The sequence below is a fragment of the Miniopterus natalensis genome, chromosome 12 (assembly GCF_054644295.1).
Source record: "Miniopterus natalensis isolate mMinNat1 chromosome 12, mMinNat1.hap1, whole genome shotgun sequence".
Lineage (NCBI taxonomy): Eukaryota > Metazoa > Chordata > Mammalia > Chiroptera > Miniopteridae > Miniopterus > Miniopterus natalensis.
This window is the reverse complement of record NC_142092.1, coordinates 74,655,065-74,674,528: the sequence shown is the minus strand read 5'-3', so window position 1 is coordinate 74,674,528 and position 19,464 is coordinate 74,655,065. Positions and strand designations below refer to the sequence as shown.

General features: G+C 57.9%; 1 protein-coding gene across 1 annotated transcript in view; it reads left to right on the top strand.

Annotated features, from left to right (window-relative positions):
* Positions 1 to 850: 850 nt before the first annotated feature.
* CCDC187 (coiled-coil domain containing 187) overlaps positions 851 to 19,464 on the top strand; it is a 31,095-nt gene continuing 12,481 nt past the window's right edge. Inside the window, exons 1-11 of the mRNA XM_087822594.1 lie at positions 851 to 1,208; positions 2,568 to 2,665; positions 5,983 to 5,989; positions 6,170 to 6,304; positions 6,837 to 7,909; positions 8,179 to 8,249; positions 9,525 to 10,123; positions 10,563 to 10,650; positions 14,751 to 14,863; positions 18,227 to 18,309; positions 18,686 to 18,799. Of these exons, the coding sequence (XP_087678720.1) occupies positions 866 to 1,208; positions 2,568 to 2,665; positions 5,983 to 5,989; positions 6,170 to 6,304; positions 6,837 to 7,909; positions 8,179 to 8,249; positions 9,525 to 10,123; positions 10,563 to 10,650; positions 14,751 to 14,863; positions 18,227 to 18,309; positions 18,686 to 18,799 (2,724 nt within the window). The 5' untranslated portion in view covers positions 851 to 865. The remainder of the gene's footprint in view (positions 1,209 to 2,567; positions 2,666 to 5,982; positions 5,990 to 6,169; positions 6,305 to 6,836; positions 7,910 to 8,178; positions 8,250 to 9,524; positions 10,124 to 10,562; positions 10,651 to 14,750; positions 14,864 to 18,226; positions 18,310 to 18,685; positions 18,800 to 19,464) is intronic.

Genomic DNA, 19,464 nt, shown 5'->3' with positions numbered 1-19,464 from the left:
CACCCAGTTCCATGACCATCCTGAGGGTTTCCATCCTGGGCAGGGAACTGGTACGGCATCCAAGCAGGGCATCGGCCAGCCTGCCTGGAGCAGGAATGAATGCCAGGCTGCAGACTCTGAGGCTGCCCTGTGAGAGTACCCAGGGCAGGTGGTGACGGGGGCTCCCATGGCTCTGCCCTCGCTCCTGGCCCTGCAGCCACGACAACCTGCCTAAGAGAAATGGCCCAGCCCCACCCCCAAAATAGCCAGAGGCACCGCTCCCTCTCTCTTGGGGCCTCAGGAAGACCAGCTGCCGGGAAGGCCAGCACCAAGCGCAGGTAGTGTCTGTGTCGACTTAGGCATATGTCAGTGCACCTGGCATGCCTTCCCCTGAGGGGTGGCTGAGTCACTGTGAGAAGCAAGGACTTAGGGCCAAAGTTCCCCTGCTGTGTGCCTTCTCCCAAGCCTCAGTTTCCCCACCTATAGGTTGGGCTGATCATGTTGCCTAACAAGGGGTGAGGTTGGGATCCGAGAGAGGATGTCTCAGGACTGCCCTGCACAGGGGCATTTCACCTTTCTCAGTCTGTGGGTGCTCTGAGAAGATCATGAGGAACAGGAGGGGTTCTGGGCAGTGGGGTACACTGTGTCATGTTCCGCTGGGTCTCCACACCTGACCAGCTGTTTCTGCTTCTCTCTCCCAAGGGCAGACAGGCTGCGTCCACCTGTAGCTGAGGAGGACCTCAGGCTGCGTCCACCTGTAGCTGAGGAGGACCTGAGGCGGCCCGGGCCTTCTGAGCAGCCAAGCACCCCATGGGGAGCTCCCTATGTAGCCTGGTCTGACCACGTGGAGAGGCCAGGCCCCCCAGTACAGGTCTGCAGCTACCCAATGTGGACAGCAGGCGAAAAGGCCAAAGATGAGAAGAGCTCAGTGTCATCAGGTCGCCTGTCTGGCTCATCAGGGGGCCACAACTCGTGTGCACCTCCCCCCAGGCCCTGGAAGGAGAGGGCCCCCCAGGTGCTGGGGTCCCTGTGGCAGCATAGGGAGAGCAACCCACGGCTGGAGCAGCTGAGGGAGAAGATCCGGGCCCAAGCACGTTGGCAGGCCAGCTGTGCGTCCCTGGGCACCTCGATGCCCTCTAGTGCCTCACACCTCCACAAAGCCTCCACACCAGCCCCCCAGAGGAAGGTCAGAAAGCTGAAGAAGCCTCCTCCAACCCCAGCCTACCCAGGTCAGTGGCAGCTTTCCCTGGTGAGGGGTGTGAGGGCTATGCTAGGAGCCTGGGGGGGACCCCCCATGGTTACCCTCGAGGCCCAGAGAGGGACTCACAACTGGGAAGCCAAGTGGGATAACAGTCCTCTGGGAGGCACCTCTGCCTGGGCTCTAGCACAAGGCTCCTGCCTTGACGGAGACCAGCTGGTGGCTGCTAGAAGCCAGAGGGATGGTGTGTGGGGAGGAAGGGGACACAGGGAGGTGTGGGAGGGACCTGGCCCCCTGGGCCTGGAGTCTGCAGCTTTGCAGAAGGGTGGGTTAAGCAGATGAGAATCATGGTCAAGTGTGTGGAGACTCAGGTCAGGAACACCTTGAAAAGCTTGCAGGGTATTTCAAAGGTCCCAAAAGACATAGCATGTTCTTGCCTGGGGGCATGAGGCCAGAGGCAAGGGCGAGGCTGGGAATTTAGAGAAACATCCAAACATAGATTCCCTGTCCAGCAAACATAGATTCCCAGTCAAGGCGTAGCACTGTGGCTCTTCTCACTGAGCAGGTGCATACCTTTTTCTAGGAGACAGGGAGGATGTTTTCTTTTAATTTTTTTTTAAGATAATATCTTTGTTTTTAAAAATTGTAAAATACACATAACATAAAGTTTACCATCTTCACCACATCTAACTGCATAGCTCAGTGGCATTAGGCTGGACCCAGCAGCACTGGAGACCCGGAGAGTCCTTCGGGCCAGTCTTTTCCCCGAGCACTCCTGGCCATGTATATAGAAACATGGTAGGCTCGGCCTGCTCTCTCAAACTCGCTGGCTTGTTGGCTTTCCCCTCCAGTCTGCCACTGTGGGACTTAAACAGCCTCTGCCAGCTCTGAGTCTCCATGTCCCCCTGACTGTCCAGCCAGGGGTAGACCTGGCTGTGAGAAAGCCCCTCTTACTCCAGCTGCCACCCTTTGTCTCCCAATGTGGCCAGCTGCCATGCCCTGGGTTCACACGTGGGCCAAGTCAGTGATTTATTCATTCAACAAATATGAGCACCATGACCTAGCTCCAAGTTGGGTGCAGACCAAGATAGGAGGCTATTCCTGTCCTCAGGGCTCTTGGCCACCAGACACTTGGGAATTGGTGCACAGTCGGGGAGGGAGTGGCAAACCCAGCCTGGAGGAGGATTCCCCAGGGGGTTGCTCCATGCAGGACGCTGAGGGGGAACAGACAGCCATGTGTGCCCCCTTGAGCCATGCACTCAGCTGCCCACACTGGTGAACAGGACTAGGGAGCAGGTGGGACCACCACACTGTTCTCTGGAACCTGGTCAGGGAGCTCCTGTGTCACTGCTCACCTTCTCTCCCCTCCCCCTCCCTTCTCTCACTAAAGTTCCACGAGAAAAACCCAAAAGCATGAAGAGCAGTTCTTGTAAAAGAGAGAAAGCCTCCAAGTCACCCACCAGAAGAGCTGCCAAAGACAAGGGTAAGGTTGGTTCACTTGGGGCCGGCAGGGCTCAGGGACGTGAGCTTACGGTCTGGCTCCTAAGTGGGCACATGGCTTCTGGTGTAGGGTGGCTAGCTGCCAGCGGCCACCCGAGTACTGTGTGCATGGTGTTCTGGGGGGCATCTGGGATCCACAGGGGCCAGGCTTGATGGGGGGTCTGCTGAGCATGGAGGAGGGGCAACATTGGCATCTGCACCTCGGGTGACAATAGAGCCATCTCCGCAGCCCCAGGGGGTCCCACCCGTGATGCAGTGAAAGTCTGCAAACCCCCATGTTTGGCTTTAACACATGCTCCTAGTCTGCTCCTCAAGCACACTGACACACACTTGACAGACATGCGTGAATGGTGAGCCCACGACACATGTGGTTGGCAGGTGTGTCTGCTTTCCTGTTGCATGGCATCACACACCACACTGTTGGGGTTCTGTGCTTTGGCATGGGGAAGACTGGTGGAGGGAATGGGCCCCCCGATGGGCCTGGTTTGGGATTTAGAATTCCAGGTAGCAAGCTCACCTGACCACTGGTAGTGGCAAAGGCCTCGAGCATTGTCCACTTTCTGGCCCCCCCTTTGGGGGCGTGGAGCCGTCACGCCGGGGCAAGCCGACAAAGCATTTGTGTGACGATGGGAGAGGTCTGTTAAATGGCCTTGGTGGTGGGAGCATCCCCCAGGCAGCGCTGGAACTCCTTGGCCAGGTGGAACTCCCCGGGGCTGAGACCGGCTCTGCGGGACCCTTAGTCTAAGATACACAGCACCAGGGTACAGTCTTCGAGCTGCTCCTGCGCATCCCCATGCCTCAGTTTCCCCCATGGCATGAGATGACAGTCCTGGATGGGGAAGGGGTGGTGTGTGCTCTGCCCACACATCATGCTCCCTTCTCTGTGCCACGCCGGAGACGGGCTCTGAGCAAGGTGGGGACACTGAGGTTGGGCCCGGATGCTGGGGGAGACGTGTTTATTCAGCTGGTGCGAGGCAATGCCGGGGAGGAGGAAGAACCCCACTCCCGCCGGAGAGTGAGGGATGCTGGGAGACACAGAGAAGGTTCCAGAAGCCCCACTGAAAATGCACAAAATATAACTGTTCTCCACATCATCATCTCCCTCCTGCCCTCAGCTTTTTGGTTTGTTTTATTTTAATGGCTCACTTGAAAAATGACCCGATTTCTGCCCGACACTGGGTCAAAGGGCGCGCCACAGGCCACATTCATCATCGTCACCACGTGTCACCCTGACGGCGCTGACCATTAGTTTCTGTCAGTGGCGTAGTCACAGCTGGGCTAAGGAGAGATGAGTGAGGGTTCAGAGGTCAGAGTCACGGGACTTGGGAATAGGATGAATTAGAAATTTGCTGTAGTTAACAAAAAATTAAATCACGATAGTTATAAAATATTCATCCATCCGGCCAAAGGAAAATGAAGCCCAATATTTAATTTCAGACTATAGCACCTCACTTTGCATTTTTTATCATAGATTAGGTCGGCCCCGGGACTCTGAGAGGGCACCTGGGGACCTCATCCATTTCCACAGATTAAAAATCCTCTCGTAAAAAAATTAATTGCCATTAAACTGCTCAGCAGAAGAAAAAGATGTGCCCATCAGGACCCATTTATTGACCTGGACCCTCCGGCAGGCTAATGGGGAAGCTGAGCACCCAGTGAAGGAGGGGCCCGTGTGGGGGGTGCCAAGCAGGCCTGGGCAGCAGCATCCCCTCCCCTCCCCACCTGGAGTGGGGCCCCTGCCCAGTGTCCCAGCGGAAGAGGAGTGGCCTTTTCCAGAGGGAGCCTGGCCTTTTCCAGGCAGCCCAGCAACTACAGGGGCCAAGATGGAGTAGTTTCTCTGGGAAGCCCCACCCTTTAGGTGACTGGGTGGGCAGTCCCAGCCTTTGACTCTGCTCTGAGCCAGCAGAATCCTGACCTCTCCGGGCTCAGCTCCTGTTGTGGTTGTCACTGCTTTTTCATCCTGTGGCTCTGTGGGAAGGTGCTTACAGATGAGGAAACTGAAGCATGGGGAAGTTAAGCCACTTGTCCAAGGCCCATAGCTAGTAATGGGCAGAGCCGGAATTTAAACCCAGATTTGGGACTCCTGAGACCAAGCTCTTAACTTCCGGTGGCCCCAGGGCTGGGGCTGCAGGGCATGGCTGGAGTAGGGGTGAGGTGGCATATGTGTCCTAGAGGGAAAGTGGCTTCCCAATTCTGTCCTATTGAGGCATAGCTTATGGAAGACTTAGTCCTCAGGGGGCATGTTTCTAGGGGGACATGGCTTTACAAAGGTACAGCTTAAAGAGGGCAGGGTATTGGGGTCCTGTTCCAGAGAGGGCATGGCCCAGGTGTGGCCTTAGGGGCCCGCCTGAGGGCATGGCCTCTAGAGAATATGGCTCTGTGTGGCCCCTCCCTCTTCCTGAAGCCCTAGCTTCAGGCCTGTGACCGATGTCTCTGCGTCTGGGCCATTGGGAGGGTGCCATGTCTAGCGGGCCATGTGTGCCAGCAAGGCCCCTGACCCTGTCTGGTCACCTGCCCCCAGGGAGTCAGCTGTCTGGATGGTCTCTGCCATAAGGCACCCTCAGTTGGCAGAAATGCCCCCTTCATGGGGGACAGGACAACTTTTGACCTGGGTGGTCTTGTTTCCCCTTCGTCTGCCCTGGGCTGGTCCCCAGGGGAGGGGCAGTGTGTCTCTGTGTGTGTGCACATGTGTGCGTGTGTGTGCATGTTTGCATGTGTACATACGCATATGTCTGTGTGTCTCTGTGTGTGCGTGTGTGTGTGTGTGTGTGCACATGCCGTATATCTCTGTGTATATGCATGTGTCTGCATGTGTGCATGTGTGTGTGCAAGTTAAAGGCAGGTTGCTGCTCCTGCCTCTGCCAGGGCCCTCGTGGATGGGTTTGTAATGACAGTGGGGCTGATATTGGCATTTGGTGCCTGTAACCTGGGATTATAAAGTAAAACTTTGATAAATGATGTTTATTATGTGACAACATTTATTAAAGAAAGCACTTCTGTGTTTTGGATGCACTCTCTTGGTCCCCTCCTACTGCCAGCCTGGGTGTCTTTATGGATCCCCCACCCCCTGTTGTCACTGAGTCTCACCCGCTCAAAAACAGATTAATTTCCTTCAGCTCAGAGCCAATGATCAGTTATGACGTTGCCCTCCCACATACCCTGTGTGGCTAGTGGCTTGTTGTCACCACTGACATTATTATCAGTCAGCATTTACCGAGCTGTGCCATGTGTCTGGGCCCGTATTGAGGTTTTACAGACAAAGCTGTAGGGAGCGGGTTTCATAACCGCCATTTCCGGAAGAGGAGACTGAGGGTCAAGGAAGTCAGGTCATCCTGGGTTGCAGCCCTGTCTTGCTGAGTGGTGGCTGGGAGTGTGGCTCACCCCCAGCCCCTCTGGAAGCATGTGAACTGGTCTCCCAGGCTTCATGGAGCCACCAACCTGGGCCAGCATTCAGAGGCCCCGGCACGGCTGTGTGTGTTTTCTCTGTTTAAGATTCTGAGTTGGTTGGTGTTTACGCCTGGAGAAAAGGACAAGCTCTGGTGAGGGGCCTGCTTGGGCCCCCTCCTGCCCTCCCCAGGCTCCAGAGCAAGGCACCCTCAAGAGAGCTGGCCCCCACCATGGAATTAGGTACATTGTGCCTCTGCCTTGGGCTCCACTGTGCTCTGCTGTCACATCTGGGGGTGGGCATGGTCCCCATGCCACCAGGGGAGGAGGTGGCATCAGGTGCTGGGGCAGCAGCTCTCTCCCAGCAACGTGTTAAATGCCCTTCAAACCCATCATCAGATGGGGGACTTTGGTAAAGCATTATATTTAGAAGCCTAAGGACAGGATTTCTGTCCCTGAGAGGCACGCTTTTGGCTCCCAGGACGCTGGGCACAGCCATCTAGGCTTCCTTGACTTAGGGAAGCAGGGTGAGCACTGGCAGGGGCTTCTCCAACAGACACCCATCCTCCAACTTGTGCTGAGTTTTCACCAGGTACCAGGCACAGCTTCGAGTCACCTGATGTAGCACCTGCCCCTGAGGGCTCTGCGAGTCAGTGACGAGTGTAGAGGCCAAGGGGGTTCCCTGGAACAGGGGCAAGGGTGCCTCTGAGAGGGGGCAGCTCTGCTCCTCCATGAGCCACAGGTCCTGCTCCCCTGTGACTGCCTGTCTTTGCAGGAGACACCAGGAAAGGAGCTGCTGAGAGGTCCCCTGTCCGTGCCCGGACACCCAGTCCAGCTTCTACCCACAGTGACCCACGGGCACCTGCCAACACACCCAACCTGGCTTCCTGTGGCCAGGCCATGACCATCCAGTCTGCTATGGCCACCCTTCAAGACCTCCGCCAGCAAATCCAGACAGGGCTGGAGTTGGCCCAAGACCGCCACCTCAGGGGAGGGCGTGAGTGCCGGCCATCTACTCTGTGGTCACAGGAGCTGGCTGGGAGGAGGCACCAGGGCCGCTGGAGTACCCCAGATGTGCGGGCATCCCTCTTTGAGAGTCCTCAGGGCCCAACAAAGAGGATGCGCTCCTCCTCAGAGAGGGCTGGGAGCTTCCCCACCAGGCAGCGCAGGAGCTCCTTGGCCAGGTGGGAGTCCTATCCGCAGAGGACCTGGTCGGCCCAAGGATGGGACCCCACCTTCCAGAGGCCTGGGAGTCCCCCTGAAAGGCTGAGCTACTTCCCTCAGCGGCCATGGAGCGCCTCAGCTGGGCAGAGGGCCGGAGCCACTTGTGAAGACTGGGAGGCCCCTGCCCGAGGCTCATGGAACCCTCTGGAAAGGCCAAGCCCTCCAGCACAGAGGCCCTGGAGCATCTCCTGCATGAAGAGGGCTGGGATCCCAGTCAAGGGCAGAGGCTCCCTCCTGCCTCCCTCGGGAACCAAGATCACCTGCCCCAGGCCCACCCAGAACACCCCTCGGGTGATACCTGGGAAGGAGAATGAGGCACGGCTGCCACCACCCTGCCCAAAGCCCAGGGGAGTCCTGGGCCACCCTTACAGCCCCGAGTCCTTGCGGGACTTCATGCGCCAGAAGGCCCTGGCGCGAAGGCAGCAGGCCCTGGAGGAGAAGTCCTCGGCCATGCAGGCGCTGGAGCTGAGGAGCCAGAGGCTGCAGGATGTCTACAGGAAGCAGAGGGAGGCGGTCCTGGGCAAGGCCAGCCCCAGCAAGGCTGTCCCCACCAAAGCCTTCCCCCTGGTCTCCCAGACGACCCCCAGCATCGTGACCTTTGTCCCACATGCTGCACAGTCCAGGGTACGCTCCAGGGTGCAGATGGGTGTTGGCAACTCAGCCACAGCCTCCACTCCCTGGAGTCCCCAGATGCTTGCCTGCCTCCCTGGGTGTGATGGGGCTCTGGAGGGATCCTGCTATCTCTGTACCAGCCCCTAAAGAGGAGGCCCCAGGGATCCAGCCTGAGGTCCGGTGGAGGCCGGGCCAAGAGAGGGTGTCAGCTATGAGGCCAAGAGAGGGTGTCAGGGTCGTCCAGCCAGGGGGGACTCCGACTGCACCCTCCTCTGTTTTAGGGCCTGGAAGCACTGCGGTGGAGCAAGGTGACTTCTGGCATGGTGCTGGGGGACCAGGAGGCTCCGGGCAGGTGGGTGTGCAGGAGCACGGGCAGGGGCAGGGGCTGTACTTACTGGGTGGGGTTCCTAGGGTGGGCAGCTTCCTGGGCCCTGTGTGGATCAGCCCAGTGATCTCATGGAGGGGAGAGTCACATCCTGCCTGGTTCACCACTTCAGGTCAACAATTCGGTGCATTTAGTGCTTTCATTGTGCAACCAGAACCTCTGTCTAGTTCCATAACCTTTCATCACCCAAAAGGAAACCCCACCTGGTTAGCAGTCATCCCCCATTCCCCCCGAGCCACCCCCAGCCTGCTTTCCATCTCTGTGCATTTGTCGGTTCCCAGGTGGGATCCTACGCCCTGTGGCTTCGGTGTCTGGCTTCTCTCTCTGAGCACGTTTTCTAGGTTCATCCCTGATGGATTGTGTGTCAGGACTTGGTTCCCCTTTAGGGCTGAATGAGGGTCCGCCGTGTGGGTGGACCAAGTTTGGCTTATCCATCCTCTGCCCATGGACACTGGGGTCATGTCCACCTCTGGCTGTTGTGAGTGACTGTGCTGTGAGCAAAGGTGTGCAAATATCTCTCCAAGACCTGCTTCCAATTCATGGTGGTGGGTACCCAGGAGTGGGGCTGCGGGCGATGTGGTCACCCTGCGTTTGCTTTCTGAGGAACCTTCCCACCACTCTCCACAGCGGCTATGCCACATTCCACGCCCACCAACCGCACAGGGTTCCAGTGTCGCCACCTCCTCACCGACACTTCTGCTCTGTTCACAGCCACCATCCTGCAGGTGTGAGGTGGGATCTGCCGTGGTTTCACTCGCATTCCCGGTGGTCACCGGCACTGAGCATCTTTAACGTGCTGTCGCTGCCTCTCTATCTTCGGCTCCACTCCTTTGCCTGCTCTTTGACCAAGTTATTGAGTTTTCTTCTTAAGTTGTAGGAGCTCTTTACATATTCTGGATTTTAACCCTTGTGAGATGCATGGTTTCTAAATTTCCTCTCATTCCATAGGTGGCCTTCTCACTGTTGATTGTGTACTTTGATGTGCAGAAGTTTTACATTTGAAGCAGCAGATTTATCTGTTTCTTTTGTTTCCTGTAGTTTTTGACATCATATCAGGAAATCCCTGCCAGCTACCCTCGCTCTAACAGCTGTGTGTGGTCAAATGGACTCCCCATAACCAGCCCCGTCGTGCACAGACACAGAACACACAATGCTCATCCCTGCACATGTGTGTTTTGCACATGCCGCTGGACACAGTGGCGCTAGGCCTGACTGCACCCTCTGCACCTTCTGTCCCTGCAGCTTCTGCCTGTGTTTGGACAGAGCCTTGAACCGCACAGAGACTCTGGAGACAGGAGGGCCCCAAGAAGGCTGGGAGGGTGCTCCCCTGCTGATGCCGGCCAGCTCCTCCTTGGGTCCCCTGAAGCTCCAGGACCTGACCACCCACCACCCGCACCCGGGGCTGTGCATCTACCTGGACCAGGAGGAGGCTGAGTGCCTCGGCACATCGGGACCCCTGCACTTCCGGTACAAGCAGGCCCGGCTGCAGGCCCTGGAGACCATGGCCAACATCCTGAAGCAGCGCATCGACATCCTGACAGCCAAGCTGCTCAGGTCCGAGGCAATGGACACTCTTGAGGACCTGGTCTTGGACCTGCCACCCTCATGCCCCAGCACTGTGCCTGCAGCCCCCATGCCAGCGGCACAAGCCTGCCCCAGAGCCTTGGTACCCAACGGGGGCAGAGGGGCTCCCTGGGACTGGGCAGACAGACCGGCCAGGCTGCTTCTCTCTCCCACCTGCTTCCCAGAGGGTGAGACGCTGCTGTGGAGCCCTGGCTGGGAGCAGCGGCGGAGCCTGAGCCCCAGGAGCCCCAGGGGCCACCTGGCCAGCGAGCCCCAAGGTAAGGCTGGCACCCAGGCCACGATAACTGCCAGCCCTGTCGACAGCCAAGGGAGCCCCCTTTCTCCCTGTCCCTTGGTTTCTTCTCCCTAAAGGGGGATGTGATAACAATATCACAGTTGTTGTCACCGATAAGGTAACATAGGTGACACTCCTGGCAGCAGGAATAGTGCTCACTCAGTTTCCCATCAGCTGCAGTTCTTGTCCCCATCTTGGCTCTGGCTGGAGGGGTGAGGCCTGGTTCTGTGGCTCATGTGCCTGTCACCTCCCTGCCCTGCCTCTCAATGATGGGCTCAAAAGAGGGTGAGGCACTCTGGACAGTGAGGCTGCCGGCCCCTCCTGCTGTGGGGTGGGTGCCCTCCCTGCTCCCCACTAACCAGCAGCCCTGCCTCTCATGCCAACACCTGGGAAGTGCAGTCCTGGTGCCCATCTCTCCAAAGGATTCACAGAGGATGGACGTTCAGAGCTGGACCAGAGGCTGGCGAGAAACATGGCTTCCTTCCGGGCCCTCAGCCCTTTGGCAGGGAGGTAAGTCCATGAGCACCCTCACGCACCAGCCACTCTGTGAACCACAGGGCTGCCTCTCACGCCCCCATGGCAGGGCCCCCGCTGGCCAAGGCCAGGAGTCTGGGTGCAGCCAGGCCTGGCAGGGGAATGACCCAGCTCCTGACCCACCTGAGCTTCTCTGAGGCTGGTCAGACAGTGGCTCTGACACCTCTGTGGCCGGGCTGTGTGCCATGGGCCCTGCTGATGAGTGAGCAGCCCCCTGATGTGCACCCCACCCCACGCTCCCTGCATGGGTTCCAGGCCCCAGGGAGACACTGTTGGCCACACTTTCCTATGTCATTGGTGTGATTGGCAGGCTGACTGTGTCCAGGGGACATTGATGCAGGTGCACTTTCATCCAGGTTCCACGTCCATGTCTAAGTTCTCATGACCACCTGGCCACAAACCCTTGCACCTTCTCATGGCTTCAACCCCCAACACTTCTCTGGGGGCTGCTTCATACAGGTCCCTTCCCAAGAGACATTGGGTCCAGTTGCAGACAGATGATTGGTCTAGGGCTGGGGTACTAGGAGCCCTTGGCTGGCCCAGCATCCCCCTGGGCCATCCTCCCCCAGTGGTCCATTTGCTGTCCCTTCCTGTCCTCTGTCCTCTGGCTCATTTTACCCCCCGTAACCAGTGTCCCTGCTCTGTGCCCCCAGCCCCTCTCAACCCTGACTCCCCTCAGGAAGGGTGTCCTTCCCACCAGCCCAGCCCCTGCACAGCTTTAGCCAGAACATCTTTGGGGGCAGCTGCTTCCTTGCCAATATGTGACCTCCCTGGGCAGCTGTGGCCTCTCATCTCCTGGGGCTAATGAACATGCTTGGTCTCCTCCTCAAAGACCCCACTTGCGGCCTCAACAACTATTCCTTCAGCCCATTGCCCTCCCACCTACCAAGCATCTCCCGATGCCAGAGCAGGCTCAGGTCCCCTACCATCTTCCGCAGTGGCCAGCGCTGCCCTCCTGATCCCTAGCCCTACCCTGTTCTCTTCCCTGGCACACCACATGGCCTGGAGTTTCTCAGGCCATTGCCTGTCACTCTCATCTCTCTGTCTTGAGACTGAAGTGCCCTGGGGCAGTGGTCTCCAGCTTGGCCTCCAGCAGCCCCTTCCCCTTGTGTGGCCATGTGTCCTCCAGGACCCCAGGCTTGACAGGTCAGAGCCGAGGGTAAAGGGAGCTGCAGAGAGGACAGGCCATAGGCAGTCTCCACAGGGCTGGCCTTGCCTGTTGTCTGTATCAGCCAGAGCCCACCAGGAGCACCTGGGATGGATGCCAGGAACTCCCTACCACCTACTCACCTGGTCTGCTGGTCTTGGCACCTGGTGTTAGGGGGCCTTGAAGGGTGCAGAGCTTATTACCAGAGAGCTAAAAGGGAGGCTGGAGACTACAGTTGAGGCAGTTTGGAGTGGGGAATACAGATGGGGTAGTTACATCTCTGGGGAAAAGGGATCCTGATTTCCCCTCCACATGGGGCTGTCCCAGGGACCCCAAGGTGCAGTCAGCGCAAATCCCATATCTGTACTTCAAGCTGTTGACTTTGAGCAAAGTCACATGCCCCCTGCCAGCCTCAGAGTCTTCCCTAGGCAATAGGAGGGTGATGTATCCACCTCAAATGCGGGGGCAGTTCCCCCAACACTATCTCAACCCCTCCCCTCTGAGGAAATTTCCCTGCCTGTGTACCTCCCCTGCCTGTCACCCCCAGGAATCCCCATCCACCCTGCCTTCCTGAACCCCCCTTGACTTCTCCAGTGGGGAGGTTGTGTCTGGTTCTTTGGGATGAGTCTTATCTTGCTCCTTTCCCCACCTACCCAGGACCAGCCTCCATACAGTTGGTGGAATTGGATTGTTTCCGCCAGTAGGGGGCAGCATTGGGCTGTGTTCTATGTCTTCCCAGCAGACACCTGCTTCCCCTCTAGACCTTCAGAAGGGGCGGAGGGTGGGGAGAATTCTGAGAGGTTAATGTAGGAACATCAGGCTCCAAGGAAGACACCTTGCATCTGCATGTTCTGATGCTGGATGGCCAGCAAGGCCCTGTGGGCCCAGTCCCAAAAGGTCTCAGAGCTGAGGGGCAGAACCTCCAGGGCATCTGCCCTCCCCCCCCCCAGCATTCCCACCTGCAGAGTCCCCCTCTCCCCTGATGCCATGACCAGGTCCCACAGGCAATGACGAAAGTCATTCATGAGACTAACAGATGACCCAGAGCCTTGGAGTGCGGGGATCGGGGAGCCCAGGGGCTTGCCAGACCTTTGGTCATTCTGGAAAGGTGCCTGGGCTGTCTCTTCTAAAACCACAGTCACCACTCACTGCTTCATAGGTGCAGCTTTGTGGCCATGCCCCTGGTGACCTCTCCCACTGCCCGAATCCAGGCGTGAAAGTCACAGCTCCCCTCCGAGGCCAGTTTCTCGATCAGAGTGGGACAACCTCTTCTACCCCGTCCTTTCCCAGCTCGGACCATGACACTCAGTGTGGGGTGGAGCCAGTCTGTCACCAGGACACTTGGTTGGGCCCCAGGATACCCCATTTATCCGGCATCTCTGGAAGGAAGGGGGTTGCCCAGCCCCCACAGGCTCCTGCACCTCATGCACAGCTTTTAGCACCTCTGGGAAAGATGTTCTCACCATTTCACAGACAGGAAAACTGAGGCTCAGAGAGAAGGGACTTTGCCCAAGCCACACAGCTCGTAGGGGGGCAAGCCAAGATTCAGACCAGGGCTTGGACTCAAGAGCCCATGGTTTTTCCACTCTGCCTATTCTCTAGTCCACAGATTCTCCCACTGTTCCCTGGGAACCCATTGGAAATGCAGAGTGCCTGGCACACTAGCCCTCCATTGGGGGTGGGCAGTAGGCAGTGTTTTCACAAGTCCTCTGGGGATTCTGGTGCACACTGAAGTTTGAGGACCACTGCCCCAGAAAGTCTAGACTAGGGGTCAGCAAGCCACAGCCCCTGAGGCCTATTCCTGTCTTCGTAAATAGTTTTATTGACACACGGCTGCACTCACTTTTATGTAAATAAGAGGGCTGCTTTCATGCTGCAAGGGCAATGCTAAGTCCTTCCCACAGAGATGGAGACTGTGGCCCAAAGAGCAAATTTACCATTTGCTCCTTTATGGGAAGTGCCTGCTGACCCTGCTCTAGATAGTGGAAGAAGACACTGGCTTTTCAGTTGATGGCCATCCATGGCCTTCCGTTTAACCAAACCTTTGCTGGGATAGATCTTTCCTGCCATCCGTTGATCCACTCCATGAGGCTGGCATCCTAAGTTCAGGATCGGGAGGAGTGAGTCTGGAGAGGACCCTGCAGTGATCCCATCCCTCCTTCCCTTTCATGGCCCTGCACCCCCAGAGCACACACATACGCCGCACCCCCCGCATCTCCTGGTCATCCGGGAATCAGCCGCTGGGCCCATCCATTGCCTCCTCAGCATCTTGTCTCAGGCCCAAGGCTGCTCGCTCTTTCTGGAACACTCCCACATCACCTCCCCTGCAAGTCTGTGAGCTGTGGGGGTGGGGACTGGGCACAAGTCAACCCCATACTAAACAGCAGCTGGCACACAGCAGGTGTTTGGCAAACACCTGTGGCCTATGGGTCCCTGAGGGCTGCTGGAGGAGGGCCAAGTCCCCCACCCTGGTCTCCATGACCACAGGTGTGTGTGGCCAGCATCTTCAATCACTTCCTGGGTTGCTATGTGCCAGGAAGGACAACTGTGCACACTGGGACACAAGCTGGGCACCCAGGGCAGGTGTGGCCTTGCGGCAAAGGGCACTCTGATCCTGGCCCCAGTAGAAGCCAAGCCTCAGCTGCCTGCACTCCTGTAGGGCTACTGGTTCCCCCCAGTCTGAGAGCAGAACCCCAAGTCACTGCTTCTCAGATGATGCCCCACCAAGCCCCAGGACCCTGCAGGTGTCAGCATCTGCAGGCCCCACCTGCTCATACTGCCCTCCTGGCTCTCTGGTCGTAGGCCTATCCCTGGACACTGTGTGAGTCTGAGAGCTCTTCTGGCTTCAGGAGCCCAGACTCTCACCCCAGCCCTGATAGCTCCTCCTACCCACCCCACCCTGTCTACATGTATGTTTGCGTGTCCCCAGCTCACTCGGGGTACTAGCCCCGCCAGACCCCACCTGTGGCTCCCTGTGGCTGGAGGAGATGCCGTCGGCCAGAAGGGCAGGCTTGGTCACACCCTGGACCATGCGGAGCTTCGGTAAGGGCAAGCCTGCAGACAGGCCCTGGGCTGGCTGGTCAGTTGGCCGGGGAGGTCTGATGGGGAACCCCTCCACTGCCTGCCGCTCCAGTGAGGTCCTGAGGGTGTAGCAAGATCCTTTTCTATGTGGAGAGTGCCCACATTTCAGTATTAAAGTGTTTTGGAGGTTTTCGGGACCAGCTGCTTCTCTGTGCTCTTGCCACACGTCTGTTGTGACTGATACTGGCTTTGAGGGACATGCAGCCAACATGCACCCCAGCCCCCTACCTTCCCTGGACTTGTATCTGCCCACATGTGGTGGGGTTGGGATGTGGTATGGTGTCTGGGGCGGGGGCAGGCAGCCCTGCCTGGTGAGGGGTGTGAGACCAGAGCCAGGGGCAGAGAAGGGCACCCTCTCAGCATCCTACAGGGAAAAGCGTCAGTCACCTTTTGAAAGGGCAAAATACCTGAACTTTGGTCCACAAATCGGGTCTGGAAGGTGTGAGCTTTTGCACTGATTCATTCCCTTGAGGAATATTCAGTGGGTGGTCTGGGTGCCAGGGCAAGGACAGGTGAGAGCTGACGCAGGAAGCCCTTTCTGTAGAGCTGTCCCCTCTCTGCAGGCACCAGCAGAGGGAGGGGCCACAGACCTCCTGGGAAGGAGACACCAGGTTGGAGGCTGCCCCATACCAGTCCACCATGGGACCTCGGGGTCCCCAGGGGCCCACCCACAGCTGCTGTGCCTTCCAGGGAAAGGAGACAGGGCAGAGCTGCCCCACCCTGAGAACGTCCCTTCTGAAGCCTCTGAGGTCTGGTGGGGCAGAGCTGTGAGCTGTTGGCTGGGGCCTGGCAGCTTCCACAGGCTGAACCTGAGCAGCCAGGTCCTGGGCCTTCTAGAAAAACCAGCTCTTCTCCCTGGCTCTGCCACCAGGCTTCCTCTCTAGGAGGTGGGAGCAGGTTGGGCAATGGTCTCACTCAAGTTCTCAGTCCCTCCTGAAATTCTATGACAGGATCTCTTTATCCTGGGGCCACGGGCAGCCCCAGAGTCATTTGAAATCTGTCGGCCTGGAGTAGCTGAGGGCAGGGTCACAGGTAGCCAGAAACTAAACAGTGAACATCACCCAGAGTACCTGCTCTGAGCTCATGTCAGACACCTCCTCCAGGAAGCCTCCCAGATAACACTGGGGCAGGGGCAGGTGCTGCCACTCACCCTGTTATGCCCAGCTCTGTGGGCATCAGACTCCTGCATGTGCATCTGTCTGTGGCTCATCCATTTCCAAGCAGCGAATGGAGAGCGGGGCTCAGACTCAGTGAGTCAGCTCCAGCCTTCCCAAGTGGAAGCAGTGCTGCCCAACAACCTTTCAGACTCAAGCACCTTGATCAGCACTATCCAACAGAGCTTGCTTTCTAGACCTAAATGCCTCATACCACGTCATCCAACAGAACCTTCTGGAATGAGGGAAATGTTCTAACCTGTGGGCTATCCAATACGGCAGCCACCAGCCAGGTGTGGCTCTCTAGCCATTGAAACGTGGCCAGTGTGGCAGAAGAGTGGAATTTTGCATTTTATTTCCTGTGAACTTAAGTGTGTATGGAAGCAGCATGGTGGCTACCAGCAGCCACATGGGACAGTAGAGCCCTGGCTCTCAGACGCGGTGGCTCTCCAGCCAGACAGGGACAGGTGTCCTGTCAGCTCCACTCTGGTTTGAGACCGTGACACCCCAATCCCGTAACTGAGAACACACCTTGTTAATATCATCACCACTGTTATTGGTGATACTAACAGCATTTATTAAAACCTCTCATTGGATCCTCAGCCACCAGGTGCTTTGGGGTGGCATGTGGTACTCGGTTCTGGGGGCTCCTCACCAATTGTCTCCAGAGGACTTGGGAGAGAGGCCAGTGTCATCCTCTGCTCAGTGGCGTGACTCTGGGGGGAAAGTCTCTGGGGGCTGCCGGCTGCTTGGCCATCCAGGGCCATGCCCATGTCAGGGACAGCTTGCTTTCTCCTAGGTCACAGCTCAGAGCTCAGGGGCACACAGCCAGTGTCTCCCTGGTGACCTTTCAGGGATGCTGGTGTGAGCAGAGATGACCAGGAATTCCCCCTCCTTGGGCCTCTGCAGCTCTGGGTCCCTGGAGGAGGGTCCTCGGGGCTTAGCAGACTTGGCAAGAGTCAGGCACCTTCTCTGACTTCAGCTTCTCTCCAGGACACAAAACAGAAGCAAGGGGGGATTTTTCCCTTCTCAGGGGAACTTCAACTCAGGACACACTTTAAACCAATTGCTAAAAGTGTCTTCAATCCCATGGAAGCCAGTTCGGAGTAGGAGGGGGCACCCCAAGCATCGCCCCAAATGCTCAGTGCATGTCAGGTGGCCAGAGCCCCTGCCCCTCCTCTAGGCTGGTGCCTCAGAGTCTCAATTGCCATGGAAACACACAGGAATCCAGGCAGCTTTTGCTCCCAGCTCTTTAACCCTCTAACCATGGAAGGCCAAGCGCTTTGTTCTGGGAAGGAGAGTGCAGTCGAGAAGGTGGTGTTATCTCTGCACACTCGCCAGCAGTGACTGAGGAGCTCATCTGAGAGTCATCAGGAGGGCTCTGCTGTCCTCAGACCAGGGTCCTGAGCCCAGGGATGAGTTGACCGTCCTTCATGCCATCCTCTGCCACCTCTCACCAGGACCCAGGCCAAGGAGATGGAGACCAGGGGGAGGAAGAAGCACGCTGGCCACCTCTCTGGCCATGGAATCACCCCTAGAGGCAATTTCCGCAGGGCTAGCCCCAGAGGTCACCAGAGGGAAAGGGTGGCCCCTCCACCACCCTTGGGCACTTCCTTACCAGGGAGGCAGAGGTTTTCATGCTCACTCTCTGGAAGAAGCCAGGAAACCTGGAGACCTTGGGGCCTAAGGCTCCATGTTAATTTGCACCCCCGACATGATCACCTCCAGGAGGGTGACAACAGCCACCACAGCTGAGTGTGCAGTAAATCACTCACCATCAGGCAGGCGGGAACCTCTGTCTCCCCACGGAGACTCTGATGGGCTAGTGATTTGTTCCAGGTCAACCGGCAAACACATGACAAGTGAGGTCTGTCTGATGGGAAAGTTCCTGTCATCTCTGCAGACCTGGGTCATTGGGGGCGGGGGGTGGGGGGGGAGTGTGGCTGGGGTCAGTTCAAAGGGAACCCCCAGGGAGGTCCAGGAGATGCAGCAGGGTCTGTCTCCTCCTCATGAGCCACAGCCTCTCGCACCCTCCCTGGATGTATGGGGAAGCCCAGCCCCAGAGTTGGCCTGGACTCCTCCTTCCCTGCAGGTCATTGTGCTGAGGCTGAGCCAGGGACACCGAGGAGGCCCAGGCACACAGCTGCTCCCTCGTCTGTGATTTCCGCAGGTCAGAGGGAGCCTGACAGGTCACACGCTGGGCACCTCACAGACCTCCAGCAGAAGTCCCTGAGCTTTCTCCAGTCACTGAAGGTGTGTCCCACCCCGTTGTGTCAGGCAGATGACAACCGTGTCCCCTTTAGGCCTCTTCTGTTTGAGGTGAGCTGGTAGCAGCCTTTGTTCCCCTGAAGCTGAGCAGAAGAGACTCCAAAGCAGGGAGCTTTAGAATTTACAGCTGCAGCTCCTCAGGGGGCGGCTGGGAGGGAGGAAGGAAGGAGAGCCCGACAGTCCGGCTGGTCCAGGACACCCAGGACGCATGGGACCTGGAGGGAGGGGCCCTGCCAAGAGTGGATCCTTTGGTGGGAGACGACCTGTTCTCAGAGGTGACACCACCTGCACTCTCCACGGGGAGCTGTGGGAAGCAGCAGGCTGGGACTGGAGAATCCTGAGGCTTGGGCCCTCCCTGCAGCTGGACCAGCAGAAGCAGAAGCAGGCCCTGGCCCTTCTGCGGCAGCGGGCAGAGCTCGAGGTCTGGGAGACCCAGAAGGCCCTGGACGAGCTGCACTTCAAACACAGGCTGGAAGTAAGACTGGCTGTGCCCCACTCCCTGCCCAGGGGCAACACACCCTGCCTGCCCTCTGAGCCCGTGGCCCTCCTAAGGTGGATGCAGCTTCCTTGCTGAGTGGGGCTGCCTGCCTTTGCAGAGGGCAAATTGGGCAGGTTTCAGACATGCTGCTTCCTGAAGTGTGGGCCCCACCTGTGCCCCAGAGAGGAGCAGGGCCACCTGCCAGAAGCCTGTTGATGGGCTATGTGAGGATGCTCATTCTAAATCAGAAACAGGATGTTTTCCCACTAGTGTCCTGGGGCTCCTGGCTGGGATGACCATCTGAACCTTCTGCCTGCACACATCCTGGGGTTATTGGCACCTGAGCCAAGGGCTCTCAGTGGGAGCTCACCGCTCAGCCCCGGACAGATCTGCATGAACAGGAAGGAGACCCCCACCTCTGAGACCCCCTGCCCAGCCTCTGAGCCTGCACTGTTTAGCCCCAGCAGACACGCAGCGCTGGCTGGTCAGAGTGGTACAGGGAGCACCCAGCCTGGGGCCGGCAGAGTGAGGACCAGGATCTATGATCTGGTCGGATGGGACGAACCTTCTCGGAAGTGACTCCTCTCTGTGTCTTTGGTCTGGGACTGTATCTGCAGGGGGCAGGGAAGGAGCCGCTCCACGTGGAGTGTCCAGAGATTGGA